The sequence below is a fragment of the Nomascus leucogenys genome, chromosome 11, assembly GCF_006542625.1.
Source record: "Nomascus leucogenys isolate Asia chromosome 11, Asia_NLE_v1, whole genome shotgun sequence".
NCBI classification, from domain to species: domain Eukaryota; kingdom Metazoa; phylum Chordata; class Mammalia; order Primates; family Hylobatidae; genus Nomascus; species Nomascus leucogenys.
This window is the reverse complement of record NC_044391.1, coordinates 56338710-56354095: the sequence shown is the minus strand read 5'-3', so window position 1 is coordinate 56354095 and position 15386 is coordinate 56338710. Positions and strand designations below refer to the sequence as shown.

At 53.2% G+C, this 15386-nt stretch overlaps 2 protein-coding genes across 3 annotated transcripts in view; one reads left to right on the top strand and one right to left on the bottom strand.

Moving 5' to 3' along the window:
* PDE1B (phosphodiesterase 1B) overlaps window positions 1-5495 on the top strand; it is a 29675-nt gene extending 24180 nt beyond the window's left edge. For both annotated transcript variants that reach the window (XM_003252868.3, XM_003252869.3), the window contains 6 exons: window positions 1363-1483; window positions 1816-1897; window positions 2254-2362; window positions 2834-2964; window positions 3483-3603; window positions 4112-5495. In XM_003252868.3, coding sequence (XP_003252916.1) covers window positions 1363-1483; window positions 1816-1897; window positions 2254-2362; window positions 2834-2964; window positions 3483-3586 — 547 coding nt within the window. In that variant the 3' untranslated portion in view covers window positions 3587-3603; window positions 4112-5495. The remainder of the gene's footprint in view (window positions 1-1362; window positions 1484-1815; window positions 1898-2253; window positions 2363-2833; window positions 2965-3482; window positions 3604-4111) is intronic.
* Window positions 5496-5503: 8 nt separating this feature from the next.
* Window positions 5504-14956, bottom strand: PPP1R1A (protein phosphatase 1 regulatory inhibitor subunit 1A). The gene is made up of 7 exons (XM_030822500.1): window positions 14692-14956; window positions 10538-10598; window positions 9490-9527; window positions 8989-9052; window positions 8233-8388; window positions 7197-7303; window positions 5504-6645 (listed from the first exon to the last, which is right to left on the bottom strand). Exons 1-7 carry the CDS (start codon window positions 14773-14775, stop codon window positions 6640-6642), a joined length of 516 nt encoding a protein of 171 aa, XP_030678360.1. The 5' UTR covers window positions 14776-14956; the 3' UTR covers window positions 5504-6639.
* Window positions 14957-15386: the final 430 nt, after the last annotated feature.

Genomic DNA, 15386 nt, shown 5'->3' with positions numbered 1-15386 from the left:
GGTGTGGCTGGGGCCAGGCCAGAGGGAGGGGTGTGTGAACTGAGGGGTATACACAAGGGTAGTTGGTGTGCCAGGTCTTTACCTGGCTGTAGAGACTCCACTGGCTTCAGGTATCAGACTGCATCTCTGTGTAAGAGTGTGTGTGTGTGTGTGTCCTTACGTTTACTCACAGCCTTGGTAGCTGATCCACTGGAGAGTGCTTTGGGCTGGGAATCTAAGATGGGGGTTCTCATCACAGCTCTGGGACAGGCTTACTCTGGAATGTTGGGAAATTCATTCAACCCTTCTGCCCCAGTTTTATTACCTCTGAAATGGTGAAAATGATAGGCCTCCCCCAACAACAGCTTGCCCCTAGTTCCTAGTCTCATAGGGCTATTGGGAGAGTCATATGAGGTTTAAAAAAATGCATAGAACAAATGCCATAATTACATCTAATGTTGCTTAAAAGTGAGTGGGAATGTATAAATGTGTGTGAGAGTGGACTGTGTGTGTGTGTGTGTCCTGAAGGTGTGTGTTAATCTCTGTGTATGGTGTTTATGTGTGGGATGCAGTGTCACAGCGGGTCATTGTTGAGGGTATAATAATAATTACTACTATGCTAAATAATATCTACTGAGCACTTATTATGTGCTAGACAATATCTCCTGAATACTTATTTGTTGTTTGTCACTTAATTCTCAGAACCACTCGATATGTGGTAGGGTTGTTATTTCCATTTTAGAGTTGAAGAAAATGAAATATGGAAATTTTAAGTTACTTGCTCAGTGTCACACAGCTAACATGTGGTAGGTATAGATGTGAACCCAGGCCCTTTGATTCTAAGAACCTTGGCTCTCAGCTACTAACCTGTGCTGCTACCTAAACATATATAAGTGTGCGTGTGTCTGTGTGTGGGGTGTGTGTGTGTGTGTGTGTGTAGCTTTGGAGGGTGTTTGAAGTTATGTGAGGCCGGGCGTGGTGGCTCATGCCTATAATTCCAGCACTTTGGGAGGCCGAGGCAGGTGGATAGCTTGAGGTCAGGAATTTGAGACCAGCCTGGCCAACACGGTGAAACCCTGTCTCTACCAAAAAAATACAAAAATTAGCTGGGTGTGGTGGCATGCACGCCTGTAGTCCCAGCTATTCGGAAGGCTGAGGTGGGAGAATCACTTGAACCCAGGTGACAGAGGTTGCAGTGAGCTGAGATTGTGTCACTGCACTCCAGCCCGGGCAACAGAGTGAGACCCTGTCTCAAAAAAAAAAAAAAAAAAAAAAAAAAGGAAGAAGTTATGTGATAGGGTGTGCATGGGAAGTTAGGGAATGGTCCTAACTTCCTTTTCCTAAAAGATCAGTCTCCCTTCCCTTGCCATCTGCCCCAACCAGGATTGACAAGCCCAAGGCCCTGTCTCTACTGCTCCATGCTGCTGACATCAGCCACCCAACCAAGCAGTGGTTGGTCCACAGCCGTTGGACCAAGGCCCTCATGGAGGAATTCTTCCGTCAGGTAGCATGGCATCTTTGCCTTCCCTGTGCCTATGGGGGCCTTCTCTCCCCTTTTGCCCTCCAAGCTCCCCACTCCTATTCCACATCCTTCTTTTGCTACCTGTAGTCTCTGACCGGATCCCAAATCCTTGGAGTAAAATCCCATTATCCTAAAAGCCTAACAATAGTTGCATTTCATTTGCATATATTTCATTTGCATATTACTAATTTCCAGGTCAACGGTGCAGAAATTTCACACAACAACCCCCTACCCCCGCCACCTGCCACCTGTACCCCAGATCTGGTAGGTCTGAGGTATCCTCTCCAGCTTTCCTACCCTGTTCTCTCCTCTAGGGTGACAAGGAGGCAGAGTTGGGCCTGCCCTTTTCTCCACTCTGTGACCGCACTTCCACTCTAGTGGCACAGTCTCAGATAGGTGAGTGTCCTCCTGCAGGAAGGGGAGGACTGGGAAGGGGAAAAGATGCTGCCTGGGTCAGGATTGCTCCAAGTCCTCAACCCCCCAAACCATTCTTCCTGTAGAGGAAAGCCTACTGTGCTAGAGCATGGGGTCCTGGGATAGGGGGCCAGGAGGCTGCAATGGCAGGGAGGAGCTCTCTGGGGCACCAAGACATCATCCCAAAGCCTGCCCTGCACTGGGAAGTTTTCAGCTCCAGGTTACCTCTCCACCCTCTTTCCTAAGCAGCCCGGGGTCCTGGCCATGCCAGCTGCATGCTCTGCCTAGCCCTCCAGATAATAGTAAGACATCTCCGTGGCATTGCTCCTCCGCTGCAGGGTTCATCGACTTCATTGTGGAGCCCACATTCTCTGTGCTGACTGACGTGGCAGAGAAGAGTGTTCAGCCCCTGGCGGATGAGGACTCCAAGTCTAAAAACCAGCCCAGGTGAGGGTGGCTGGGGTAGCCAGATATCCTGATTCAGGAAGGCAGTGGTAGGGAGGGATTTGGACTCACAGAGAGGACCGACTCACAGCCACGGTGGGGTGGTGGGGAGGCAGGCTGCTTCAAGCTTGGGAGTCCCTCTGCCGTCAGGGGCAGAAGAATGGGATCAGAAGGGTGTGACCTGTACCTATGCTCCCCTTCATCACATTTTTGTTTCTTCCATTAGCTGTCTTTCTGCCTTCTGGCTAATCTTGTTTTAATTTTCCTTCTACCAGGAGGGAAGATGTGGAGAAGGAGGGGTGAAATGATGGGGAGAGGGACGGGGACTTGGGGAATATCTAGTAGAGGAAAAGAGGAAGACAAAGTTCCCGGAACCTTCTCCTGGTCTTCCATGTCCTGCACTCCCAGGGCTAAGGTGGTTCTGGAGTGGGCTGGGGCTTACCTCTTGGGGTTGTTGGGGGGTTCTGCTTCTAGCTTTCAGTGGCGCCAACCCTCTCTGGATGTGGAAGTGGGAGACCCCAACCCTGATGTGGTCAGCTTTCGTTCCACCTGGGTCAAGCGTATTCAGGAGAACAAGCAGAAATGGAAGGAACGGGCGGCAAGTGGTGGGTGCCGTGGCAGAGGGTAGGGGTGAGAACTTGTGTGAGTGGATCATGGAGCACTAGGAGGTCCGTTTTTCTTAAGCCCCTGGGGAAACCCTTCGCTGGACTCCTTGAGTTAGGAATGGAGCTGATCAGACCAGTTAAATCACAGGAAAGACTGGCCGAGTGGCCTGGAATGTTCTAAGAATGGGGGCTGTAGAGATGATAGAGACAGTCGGATATTCCACAGCCCAAGGGTCCCTGTGCAACTGTGGTCCCTGTAAATGGTGCCCCTGTAGATTTGGCTGATTTGGTGGCCCTGGCTGGGAAATCTCTTCCTGTGTGAGGGGGTGGTAGGGTGGTGTTGAGGGTTCTGAGTTTCAGCCAGGCTAGAGAGGCTCTTCCCAAGTGGGGATGGGTTGAATGTAGTTCAGCTTGAAGGCAGGTTGATGGATGAGAATCCCTTACATTTCTCCACATACTCCTTGGGTTCTGGGGAAGAATACTTCTTGGCCTAATACTTCCTTTATGCTCCTCTACAGGCATCACCAACCAGATGTCCATTGACGAGCTGTCCCCCTGTGAAGAAGAGGCCCCCCCATCCTCTGCCGAAGATGAACACAACCAAAATGGGAATCTGGATTAGCCCTGGGGCTGGCCCAGGTGAGCCTGCTGTGGTGGAGGGTGTAGGAGAGCTGGTGTCTATCGTGGCATTTTTGTTGGGTCGTCTCTGGGCTCCAGTGGATGCGACATTCTCTCTCCCTCTTTTGAGCAGTAAAATGGGGGGAGCGAAGACATAGAATGGAGCCAAAGTGTGGGTAGAGCAGGGAAATCCTCCCACCCTCTTCTGTCCCCCCGTCCCTCCCTGTAGGAACAAAGGAGGTCGTTTCTCAGAACAGCAGCAGAACAGGGTGGGCCCATGCCAGGTGACAGCTAACCTTAGGGAGGGTGAGGGAAAAGGAGCCCAGCCAGGGCACATGGCTTAGTGAGGGCAGCTGAACGTGACTTCGACTTCAGCCCCTATTCACCCCCTTGGCTAGGCACCCTTCTGAAGGGCATTTTTTGCACAACTCTACTCGGGACTGAGTGGGGATCAGGACTTGGAGAAGGAAGGTCAGGTTGGAGGTGAAGGCAAAGCTCAGGGCACTGAAGTTTCTCCCTCTTTCCCCAGGTCTTCATTGAGTCCAAAGTGTTTGATGTCATCAGCACCATCCATCAGGACTGGCTCCCCCATCTGCTCCAAGGGAGCGTGGTCGTGGAAGAAACAACCCACCTGAAGGCCAAATGCCAGAGATTTGGGGTTGGGGAAGGGCCCCTCCCCACCTGACACCCATTGGGGTGCACTTTAATGTCCCGGCAGCAAGACTGGGGAACTTCAGGCTCCCAGTGGTCACTGTGCCCATCCCTCAGCCTCTGGATTCTCTTCATGGCCAGGTGGCTGCCAGGGAGCGGGGAGCTTCCTGGAGGCTTCCCAGGGCCTTGGGGAAGGGTCAGAGATGCCAGCCCCCTGGGACCTCCCCCATCCTTTTTGCCTCCAAGTTTCTAAGCAATACATTTTGGGGGTTCCCTCGGCCCCCCACCCCAGATCTTAGCTGGCAGGTCTGGGTCCCCCTTTTCCTCCCCTGGGAAGGGCTGGAGTAGGATAGAAAGCTGGGGGTTTTCAGAGCCCTATGTGTGGGGAGGGGAGTGGGTTCCTCCAGGGTATGGTACCTTTCTAGGACCTGGGAATGGGGTGGGTAGGACATCCTCTTCACCCCAGAATTGCGCTGCTTCAGCCCCATCTCCAGCCTGATCCTCTGCAATCTTCCTTCTCTCCCTTTCTGATAGAGTGACTGGGGAAAAAGGAGCCATTGTGACCAGGGGCTGCGGGAGGCCTTTCCTGGGACCTTCCTTGGGACTGGTCTGGGCCCCTGGGGCTTGTCGCCTGCCCTGGCTGAGTCCCGAGCCCTTTGCTTCCTTCCTCTCCCCTGGGGCTGGGAGGCTTCATCCGACCAATGTCTGTAAAGTGCTTTGAGGATCTCCCCAGCAAAGCACCTTCAGAATGTATCGACACCAGCTGGGTTAGGGTCAAGGGTGCCTGGGGAGGGTGAGTAATCCTGCGTTGCTAAAAGAGAGGATCTGTCCCCTCCCGTCCACGTCCCAGAGCTGGCCCAGCTGCAGGCACTAAGAAGCTCCTCCCCTGAGACAAGTGAGGGGTAGTGGGTGAAAGGCAGATGGACGAGGGGCTCAGGGCTGCTGCCTTCCTGTCCTCTGGAGAGAACCCAGCCAGGCGCGGTGCCCCTTCCTCTCCTCAGGCTCCTCCTTGCCCCCACCTTGCCCCAGGAAAGGCCAAAGTCCAGGTGACTGCCCTCCTTCTTTCTTGTAAATACCAACCATGCATTTGTACAGTGGGCCCTGTTCATGCGAAATCCACATCCATGGTCTCCTAGACCTGCTACCCTGGTACTTCCACCCTACCCCACCCCGAGTAGGGCAGAGACGCATGTGACTCACCCCTGCCCTTGGTCTCCCAGACCCCTGCTATAGCCAGAGAACAATAAAGAAGGGAGACCAGGCCTGACTGTGTGTGTTCACTGGGTGCAAGTTGACCAAGCATCTTCACATACATACACTCTTTCCAGCGTGATAAAATCTGGGTGAGGCGTTCTCCCTCATATATATATATATATATTTAGGTATGTATCTGGGCAAGCTGAGGCCCAGGAGGAGGCCCTGAGGGCTCACAGTAGCTGCATGGCAGAAGTGGGACCTGACGCTTCTCAGGCTCTGCTCTTTCCTCTGTACCACATGCTTCAGCAGGGAGGGGGAAAGAATCTTGCCTTCCCTCCTTTCCTCTCTCCCACTACCTGGGAAAATCAAAAACAGCAGCAGGAGAGAGGCCTGGCCGTGGATCTGAGACAGTTTCTTCTCTTATGCTTGGTTTTTGTCTTATCTGGGCCCCTCAGTGTCTAGGACAAGGGAACCCTTCCAGTCTCCAGCATGGGCCTCTTCATTAATAGCCACTGTGTTCTCTATCCATTGTTGCTAACGGGTTGAAATAAGGGACAGCGGTCCCACAGCTGGAAGAGGGAACACATCCTGAAGCTTGGGAATCCAAAAGGAAGGCAGCTGAGGCTTGGAGGGCAGGCGAGGAGGTATCCGCACACCACCACACCCTCTTTCCCATGGGCCAAGTGCCATGGTGCAGTTCCCCTTTTGTCCAGCAGATGGAGCCCACCGCACAGTCACAGCTGGACACAGCACAAGCCTTACAGCGCCGAGTCTTCCAGCTGCAGGGCAGGCCTGTGAGGTGGTCGGATAGTTCCTCAATAAGAAAAGAGAACCTGGGGCTTTTCTTCCTTCTTGGCACCCTGGAAATCAGTCCTCCCATCTATCTGACCCTCATCTCTCTTCCCACAGCAAGTGAAGTCAGGGCTAACGGAAGAACTCTTCCCTGCTCAAGGCTTCTGCCTAGCTCCTGTTTCTGCCTTCCCAGAGGCAGCTTGGCAGGAGGGTGGGGGCTACGGAGAGGGCAGGGCAAGAAGGCAGGGAGAAAGGATTCTCCCAGTTGGGAAAGAAGGAAAGTGCCAAGGACCTAACACCAAATTTATCACTTTTTAAAAACAAGAGATTTTCCCCAAAAGTGAAGGAGTAAGAAACAAATCCAGTGTCCATGCATTCCCAAACTGCAGTCTTGATCCCAAGATACCTCCTCCTCTCTCAGACCTGTTATGGGGGAAAGGGGACAGAAAGAGAAGGTGAGAGGCCAGAGGGTCATTTTGTCCCTTCCCCTTCTGGCCATCCCATTTGTCAACATCTAATGTCTCAGAAAGCTTGTTCTGATGTCTGAGAGCAGTGCTTCCTGTGTCCAGTCTATGCAGGGGGCTGTGGATTATGAAATCAGAGCTCAGGAAGTTATCTCATCAATGCATCCTCCAGGCAGGGAGAGCCACTGCCCACTTCAGCTGGGCAGGTGAGGATCTCCCTTTGGGTTCCAAATCCCCTTTATCAAAAAGTCCATGGCCTACTGCTCTCACTCATTCCAGGTGCCAGAAGTCCTACACAAAGTCTAATCTCAATCCTTCTTGCTGCAGCTATCCATTTCTTTTTGTCTGTCAGAGGAGAGACAAGTCCTTTTACCATAAAGAATAACTTTTTAGGGACTGAAGCTGGTTCTTTGTTTTCCTTTTCCTAGACTCCAAATATTAGCCCCTTGCCTTTGTCGACAATATTAGCCTCCTCTCCTGTGACCTGGCAGCCCAGCCCTGGGGTCTTACCGAGTTGGCCCCCTTGGAATCCAATGGTTGTGTATGGGTTGAGGCTTCCTTTGTGCTGGGTTCCTTACTGCCTCTCTCCTGAGTTTTAGGGATGGATTCTGCAGGCTCTGGGGAGGGAAAATAGGGGTGGGAGGAAGAGGTGGCATTCATAAAGGTGTTGGGGAGGGAACTGCTTCTCCTCACTGCATCCACACCCCAGTGGCCCCTGAGAGGGCCCCAGGACCAAGTTGGGTGCAATCAGGCAAGACCAACAGGGTTTTCTTTGATCACAATTACTACTATAGGTTCACTTTTAAAAAATCTTCAATCAAATTGGAAAGAATACACCCTCTACAAACAGTTTAAAAAACAAAACTCAGTATGTGTCTAAACCTGACATGAACTCATAGGAGGCTATTTTTAGTCTTTATTCTGCTTAGTGAGACCATTCACTGGATTGCAGAAATATTATGTGTTTGATTGTAGGGTTCTCTGCCGGGAATACTATGCGATACACAGTTTATGTACTATATCTTCATAAAATTGGAAGCGTTCTGAATTCTGGAATATATCTAGGATAAGGGACATAGCGTACTGCTACCAGCTTCCACTTATTGCATGTTCTGTATGTGTGAGGTGCTGTGCCAAGAGCCAGTCTCATTTAATAGTCACACACAACCCAGTGCAACAGGCACCCTCATTATCATTTTATACCCTGAGGTTAAGTCGTTCAAGGCCTCTCGGCTGGTAAGGTAGCAAGTGGCAGAGCCAGGATTCTAGTCTGTGATTGCTGTTCCCATGAAGGTGGGTTTCCCCCACGTAGCCACAGTGGGGCTCTGAGGTTCAAGTTGGGAGGGCTTGGTGTCACTCAGTAAGGAAAAGTGAAGATTCAAATGTATGCCAAACATGCAAACAGATCCATATCCTTGAGACAGTTTTTGCCTACTACTAGGCCTCTCCCAGGCTCCAACTCTTTCCCCTCCCCACAGTGGGTAAGGCTTGCCTCCTGCTGGACTGGGAAATAGGATGCCTGGGGCCCTCCCCAGCCTGAACATACTTTTTGCTGTCCCAGAGGTGCCCAGCCTTGACTCCACTTCTGTGTCTGGGATCCCAGGTGGGCGGGACTCCTGGGTTCCTGTGCTCTCAGCGGCCCCCTCAGGCTCCTCTCCTTGCTGCTGTTGCCCCAGGTGATGTTCAACCATCATCTGGAGCTCTGGGGACACAGAGAAAGGGAGGGAACACTGGATACGACTGCCTAGCGTCTCCCCTGTGGGCCCCCAGATTCAACAGCCCCACTAAAGGCTCAGCACACATTGCTGGGTGTTTGACTTTCCCATCCACTGAGATCTGAACAAGGAGGGGACATTAGCTGGCAATAAGGAGGAATGAAAACTAGACCATAAAAAGTACTCTTTTTCACAGATAAGGGAGGCATAGGAGAAGGGCCTTTAAGAACAAGGGATACTCCTCACTTGCTGGGATACGTGCTCTTCCCTGGGGGAAGGTGGAAAGGCTCAATTTGGATTCAAGAAAAATTTGGGTATCTTGTACGTGTTGTGCACTGTGCCGGTGAGTTCACATATATTATTTTATCTGCCATAATGAGGTAGTATTCAAGGCTCAGTAAGGTAAGCAGTTTCTCCCAGGTCACCCAGCTAGTCAGTGGCAAAACTGGGATTTCAGCCTCAGTTCCTCTAGCAACAGTTCTACCATAATAAAGGCAGATTTAACGACCTCCCTTCCAGAGGGCATTCGGTCTCCTCTTCAGCTTCAGGCACAGAAGAGAAAAAGGGATGGGAGGGGTCTCGCAAACCTTTCATTGTGGGTGTGAGCCTTGTCATCTTCTTCCGTTGCCGTGGAGACATTGCCAAAGTGGACTGTGAAGGGCACAGAGCACAGATGGGTGCCAATCCCCCCTTGCTCTCCAGCTCCCCTCTGCCCTCTAACCCCCCATGCCCTCCAGCCCCCCTTGCCTTCCTCCTCTGCCTTGCCAGGCTTTCGGATTGGAGCCTGGGGTAGGTGCGAGCTTCAAAAAGTGGGGGAAGAAAACTCCTGCTTCCTCAACCACCTTGACAATGGTGAGCAAGGAGACTGTGAGTGTGTAAGTGTGTGTGTATGAGAGTGTGTGTGTCTGTGTGAGTGTGTGTGTGTGTGGTGCATGTGTATATGTTCACTCATGCACATTTGGGGGATAGAGGTACAGGGAAGTGGGAGTCAAAAAGATCCTAGAGATGGGCGGCAGGGTTTTAAGGAATAATCCCCTAACGAATGTGGGGGTTCTTTGGGCTGGGCTTAGTGGGATGGGCCAGCTCACCTTGAGATGTGGGTTGGGGATCCGGTCTTCATCTATCTCTGAAGGGAACAGGGAAAGGAGAGGGTGATAAGGACAGGAAACCAGGGATCCCCATAGAGCTGACTTCTCAGGGGAGGGGATTCTGCAGCCACGCTCCTCCTGATCTGTCCCTCACATCTGCCCCCAGGCCCTTGGCCCTCATGGCTGCCCCAGATCTCCTCCCCGAAGCTCCTCTCCTGTGCTTCCGCTGCCTCCATCCCCCTGCATCTAGTCCTGTCCTTGGCTCTGTGGTCAATCTGCGTCTGCATCTTTGCCTCAGACCTGGAGATCCCCAAAGGCAGGATCTGTAGTCTTTTTGCTTTTTTTCTTCCTCTGAAGTATCCATGTCTCTTTCTCTTTCCAATCATTCCCCACCCCAGGGTCAGCCAGAACTAAGCCCTGCATAGGAGGGAACAGTGATAGAGAACAGTCAATTTATTCTGTGCAGGGTCTGGAAGGTATAGCTGGAGGCAAGCTGGAGACCCTGGCATCCTGAACCCCAGCCTCGCTTCTTAGCCTGACCCCCTCTCTTCCACACTCCTGTCAAGCTCTCTACCATTCTCTGAGAACTCGTTTTCTCCCCAGACCTTGATGGGGATGCTGGTGACCAGAATCTCAGCTGCTCCCTGAGCTGCTTCTAACCTTCCCCTCCCCTTCTGGGGGCTGTGAAGAGCTGGTGGAGGCGGTCCCTCCCCCTCGCAGCTGACACTGCCTCTGGGGGTGGGGGTGGCAGCATCTCAGTTGCTGGAGAAACCTGGAAGGCTGTTGTCGCAGCGACCAGCACTCGGTTGACCACCCCAACTCCTGGGGGGCTTAGGAGCCAGGTGGTCTCCCCCCCTTTCCTAGTGCTGCTCCATCTTTCCAAAAGCAAAGGATATTCTGCAATCTAGCCACCACCTTCCTGCCTTCAGGACTGAGGACATCCCCGCCTTCTCAGAGCGGTTCTTCTTCCATCTAGTACTCATCTTCTCATTGGGACTCACTGCCATAGTGGCCCCCACGCCCTTCAGCAACCTATCCCTTGGCTTACCTGGGGATGACTGGTCACTGGTCAGCACGAGGGTGGCAGGGGTGGGGCGGCGCCTCCGAATCTGAGGGAAGGTGGGAAATGGGGAAGAGGTCAAGTACATGTGGAAGCATCAAAGTCCCACCCAAAATCACTCAGTAACATAATCCAGGCTAGCCTACTTAACACACTTCAAAAAATGCCATGTTAATGCAGCTGGAGGCCATTATCCTAAGCAAACTTATGCAGAAACAGAAAACCAAATACTGCATGTTCTCACTTATAAGTGGGAGCTAAACATTGAGTACTCATGGACATAAAGATAGGAACAATAGACACTGGGAAATACAAGACAGGGAGGGAGGAGGGCAAGGGCTGAAAAACTACCTATTGGGTACTATGTTTACTCTCTGGGTCAATCATACCCCAGACTTCAGCACCATGTAATAAACCTTTGTAACAAACTTGCACATGTACCCCTCTGAATCTAAAAAAAAAGTTGAAAAAAAAAATGCCATGTTACACTGGTGAACCAGGGTGAACATCCCTGGGCTCCTCCTCCTCCTCTGGGGAGAGCTAATCCTAAGGATCCGGAAGACCACCTCCCCTCCCTGCATGCCCCCATTCCCCTGTTCTGTCTCTCCACCTCCCCCTGGTCCTGGCCCCAGCTCTCCATCTAAGCATATCTGCTCTGATGCATTGATCTCTGGCTTGCTGTCCTTCCGTCCATCCTGGATCAATGGTCAGAAATAACTTAAGAGGGCACAGGGCTTTCTCTCAGTGTTCTAACCCACTCCCCAAGCAGACGTTAACATTTTGTGGGACAGCGCCTGGAGAGAGCATCCTTTTCAAGCGCCCCCCAGCCTGGGAGGACAGCACAGAGGAGGATCTGAGTGTGCATCTCCTCTGGCCTGTGCCCCTCACTCCCTAATGTCCTCTCTATCCTTGGATACATTGCCTTTCTGATTTGTCAAGAAATAGGGTTGGGGGAATCCTTGTCATGGTAAATACAATATCAATACAAGGAGGAGCCCTAGGCAGGACCCTGGTCAGGGACCAAAGCTTAGCTGAAAAATCTTATCCTAGGCTCCAGGTCCTAGTCTAAGAAATTAACATATAAAGCTGACTGACTGCCCTGCCTCTGAGCCCCCTTTCCCCACCACTGTTGTTCTTTTGTCATGCTGCCAATAAAGTTGATTGTTGTTGAAGTCAGTTCAAGGACTCCTGGGAGGTGTAGTTTTTCCCCTTTCTCTGGAGGCTTTAGAGGCCTGGAAGCAAGTGGAAGGATGGGGGTTAGAGGATGACCCTCTAGGTTAGCAGTGGGGAGGGAAGCAAATGGGGCTGGGAAAAGGGCTAAAATTATCCCGGGCTGAGAGGAGTAGGGCGAGGACACTGAATGATCAAACCCTTATCTTTGCATGTCCATTATTTAGAATCATCACCACTGGCCGTGGTGGGGATGACGGAGGTGAACACTGCCCCTGTCTATGCCCAGAAAAGCGGGGGGTACTGGCTATGGTAAGATGGGCTGTTTAAGCCTGAGGGGGGAACTCTTTCCAAAGAAGAAACAGGATGCACAGAATGGGGGTATGTGGGGGCAGGGCATCATTTTCCCAGGAGAATTCAGTGGCATCTGTTTCTGGTGACATTTCAAGGTCCCCGCAGTACCAGTCCTTTGTGTATGTGTGTGAGTGTGCACAGGGATGAGCCGCACAGACATTAACTGTGAGTCGTCTCTGGACATTCCTGATACACATGGGCTGGGGACCATCTGTTTCATGTATATGGGGTGGGGGCCATCCTTTAACTAGAAGACTCCTCTACTTCTTTCCATCCTGGAGGGGCAGGGTGTGGTGGTGGTAGAAGAAGGAAAGAGACAGGGAGGGTGGAGTGGTGATCAGTGGGTTGAGATAACATCAGAGTGGGGTGCCCAAGAAAGAGACTGCAAGTATGACAGAGGGCAGCAGGGCTGTCTGGTCTTGGACAAGTCACTTCTTAACCTATGCCTTTGCTTTGGGCAAGGTTTCTAAGCACTCAGAGTCCTTGGGAATTGTGATATCCTTACAGTAGATAGGAGGAAAGTCAGACTTCCCGAGGTATCTCCCAGGCACCTGAACCAGTGGGAAATAAGTAGATGGTCTCTTTTCTTTTTCTCATACCTATCCCAAATCCTAGCTGTCAGGAGCATGTGATAACTTCGCCTCGATTTCTTTCCAAAGCAGTCATGCCAAGAATCTGGAAGCTGTGGGCACCCCTCCACCGCCTGCCACTCTGTGCTGTATAACTCAGAGCTTCCAACTCCTTTTGCCCTCCCATGTTGGTCTGGGTTAGGAGCACCTGCCAAGCCTGGAGCTTTTTGCCTAACACAGCAGGAGGGGCTGAGGTTAGGCCACAGGAAGAATTTCAGGCCTAAGAGACACAAATTCTGAAGATTAGTGAAAGTAGGCCCAAGTCCTGGCTCTCTTTTTTCCCTCTGACTCCTCAGGATTGCCTTGTGCCCCTCCCTTGTCTCCTAGATTTCTGAACCGGCTGGCCTTCCCCCTCCTCCTCCCTACCCACCTACTACACCTGCCTCCTCCAACACCCAACAGATACAGGTGTCAGGCCCTGTCTGTGCCAGTGGGAGGCAGTTCTCCTTGGAACTGCATCCCCAACCTCCACAGTCCAGACTCTTGAGCCCTTTTTCCTGGGTCTGAGGTTATCCTGGCTGATGCTCTGCCTCCAGGCATAGCAGCCTTTCCCCTGACTCCCAGGGAACACAACCCATGCTGATGGCTCTCCGTCCTCCTCATCCTCTACAGATTTGTGAGGCTTCACCAAGATCCTTCCCATAGTCACACCTTAGAGCTCTGAGGCGGTGGCTCACCCCAGGCCAGAGAGAGGACGGAGAGGCAGGTACTTAACCCTATCTCCACATTGGGAAGCTGAAGTGGTAGGGAGAGTGTGTACCCCTGCCCCCCTCCCTTCACATCAGACCTTACTCTACCAAACAGCTGGAGCAACAAAAATGACAAAAAACACTCTCTCCACCTCATCCCAAGAGGTCACAAAGTTTTTTTCAGGTGGGGGGTGGCCAGCCAGAGCCTGGCAGCTTGTTGGGAGAAACAGAGAACTGACCTTGTGGGAAACTGATATTCTTTAGGAATGGGAATGTCTAGGCAAATGGACAGAGATTACAGAGATGGAGCAATAGGCAAATAAGCAAATATTTGGCAAACAAGCAGTAGTAAGGACCACGGGTGGCCACCCTCTCCACACATACGCTCACTCTCACCGCTCACTCTCACCGAGGCATACACTTGCTCACACACTCTCATACACTGCCCCCTCTGCCAGGCTGCTCTGAGCTAAAAATAGACCAGGCTAGGAGGCTGGGCCAGGGCCCTGGACTCCCACCCCTTGAGCCAAGGCTGTCACAGTGCTTCTCCCTTGCATATTGTTCAGCTCAGACCCCAGCCCCTGGAAAGACTCCACCTCTGGCCTCCCAGTGCTGCTGGCTCAGTCCCACCTGGACTCCCCACTCCAAAGGGCAGGAGTTGGGAATAAGGGCCATGTGCGGAGACTTGAAGAAGGGAGCCTCAGCCTACAACTCGACCACCCGTCTCCCCTCTCCCTGGAGCCCCAGCCCTCAGTCCCTTCCTGTTATCACTTTCGGAGCCCAGCAAGGTGGCCCCCAGTTAGGAGGGGACAGGGAGAGCTGTTTCTCCTCTTCCAACTCCCCTCCTTCTAGGCTTCCTCTCCATTACCGACCCCCTCCCCAGGCCCCTCCCGCACTGCTGCTGATTCCCTTCAGCGCCACCACCAAGCTCAGAAACTCTAGTGTGGGTTGACTGGGTGGGGGATGCAGGGTTGTTTAAGGAGGGAGGGGTCGTGTCCTCAAGCAGGCCCCCTCCCCCAGGGCTGGGGAGGAAGAGAGCGACTGTCGCGGGGCCAGGCACCGAGTGGAGGCGCTCTTCCTTCGGTCAGTCTCAAAGAAGCACAGATTCGAGATGTGGCTCCGACGGTGGGGGAGGGGACAGAAGACCCCCCCCCCCCACCCGCGCCCAGCAAACTGAGCGTTCGTCCTCAAAAGGGCGCACTGCTAAGGGAGGACTAGGCAGGGATCCTGGGTCCCACCAGTCCAGGGGTCCCTCGTCCTTGGCTGGGCGAGTGCCCTGCCGCCCCGCCCTGCTCCGCACCTGCTCCGCCGCCTCGGGGTCAAGGTGCGGCTCCAGCAGCGGGACCGTGAACTGGATCTTTCGGGGGCTGTTGTCTTGCTCCATGGCTGGGGCGGCGGCCGCTGGGCCCGCGCTGCGGCGGGAGGGAAGGCGGCGGGACTCGGGGCTGGGGCGGGCGCGCTCCCTCTCCGCTCCGCTCCGGCCCCGGCCCCAGCCCGGCGCGCTCGGCTCCCGGCTCCCAGCACAGCGCTCCCAGCTCGCGGCTCCGGGGACTCTGCCGCCGCCGATTGGCTCCGCACCCGCCCCTCCCGGCCCCCTCCCCTCCCCCAGCCCGGAATCTTAACCCCGTCGTGGCTGCACCGGCGTCTGCGGGGGTCACCGCCCCGCGGGCCGCCGAGTCCGGGCGTGGCCCGGGAGCCGTCGTAGTGGACAGCTCAGGCAGATTCCTGTGTCCTCGGAGTTTTGGGCAGGGCGTTGGGGTGGGGAGTGGCTAGGAAGAACTTCTCCTAGCCGGAGCAGCTTATCGGGGCTAGGAAAGTAGAGGGGCGCTGCAGGAGAGGAGACTGTAAACGCGAGAGGAAGATTGCATTTATGATTTTAAAGGGGGTTGTATTATAGAGAAAAGATGGAAAGGGGATTTAGGCATGCAGCAGGAGGGATTAAGGTTAGACTTCGAGAGGGACTTTCCCTTGAAAGGAAAACACTAGGCGGAGGTA

Bases quoted from the DNA above. Each gene is read 5' to 3' on its own strand.
- PPP1R1A (XM_030822500.1), bottom strand. From the start codon at position 14,775: ATGGAGCAAGACAACAGCCCCCGAAAGATCCAGTTCACGGTCCCGCTG. The intron at 9,053-9,489 runs GTGAGCTGGCCC...TGCCCTTCACAG, and splicing joins TCCCCAACCCACATCTCAAG to TCCACTTTGGCAATGTCTCC. The intron at 8,389-8,988 runs GTTTGCGAGACC...CTGTGTCCCCAG, and splicing joins GCTCACACCCACAATGAAAG to AGCTCCAGATGATGGTTGAA.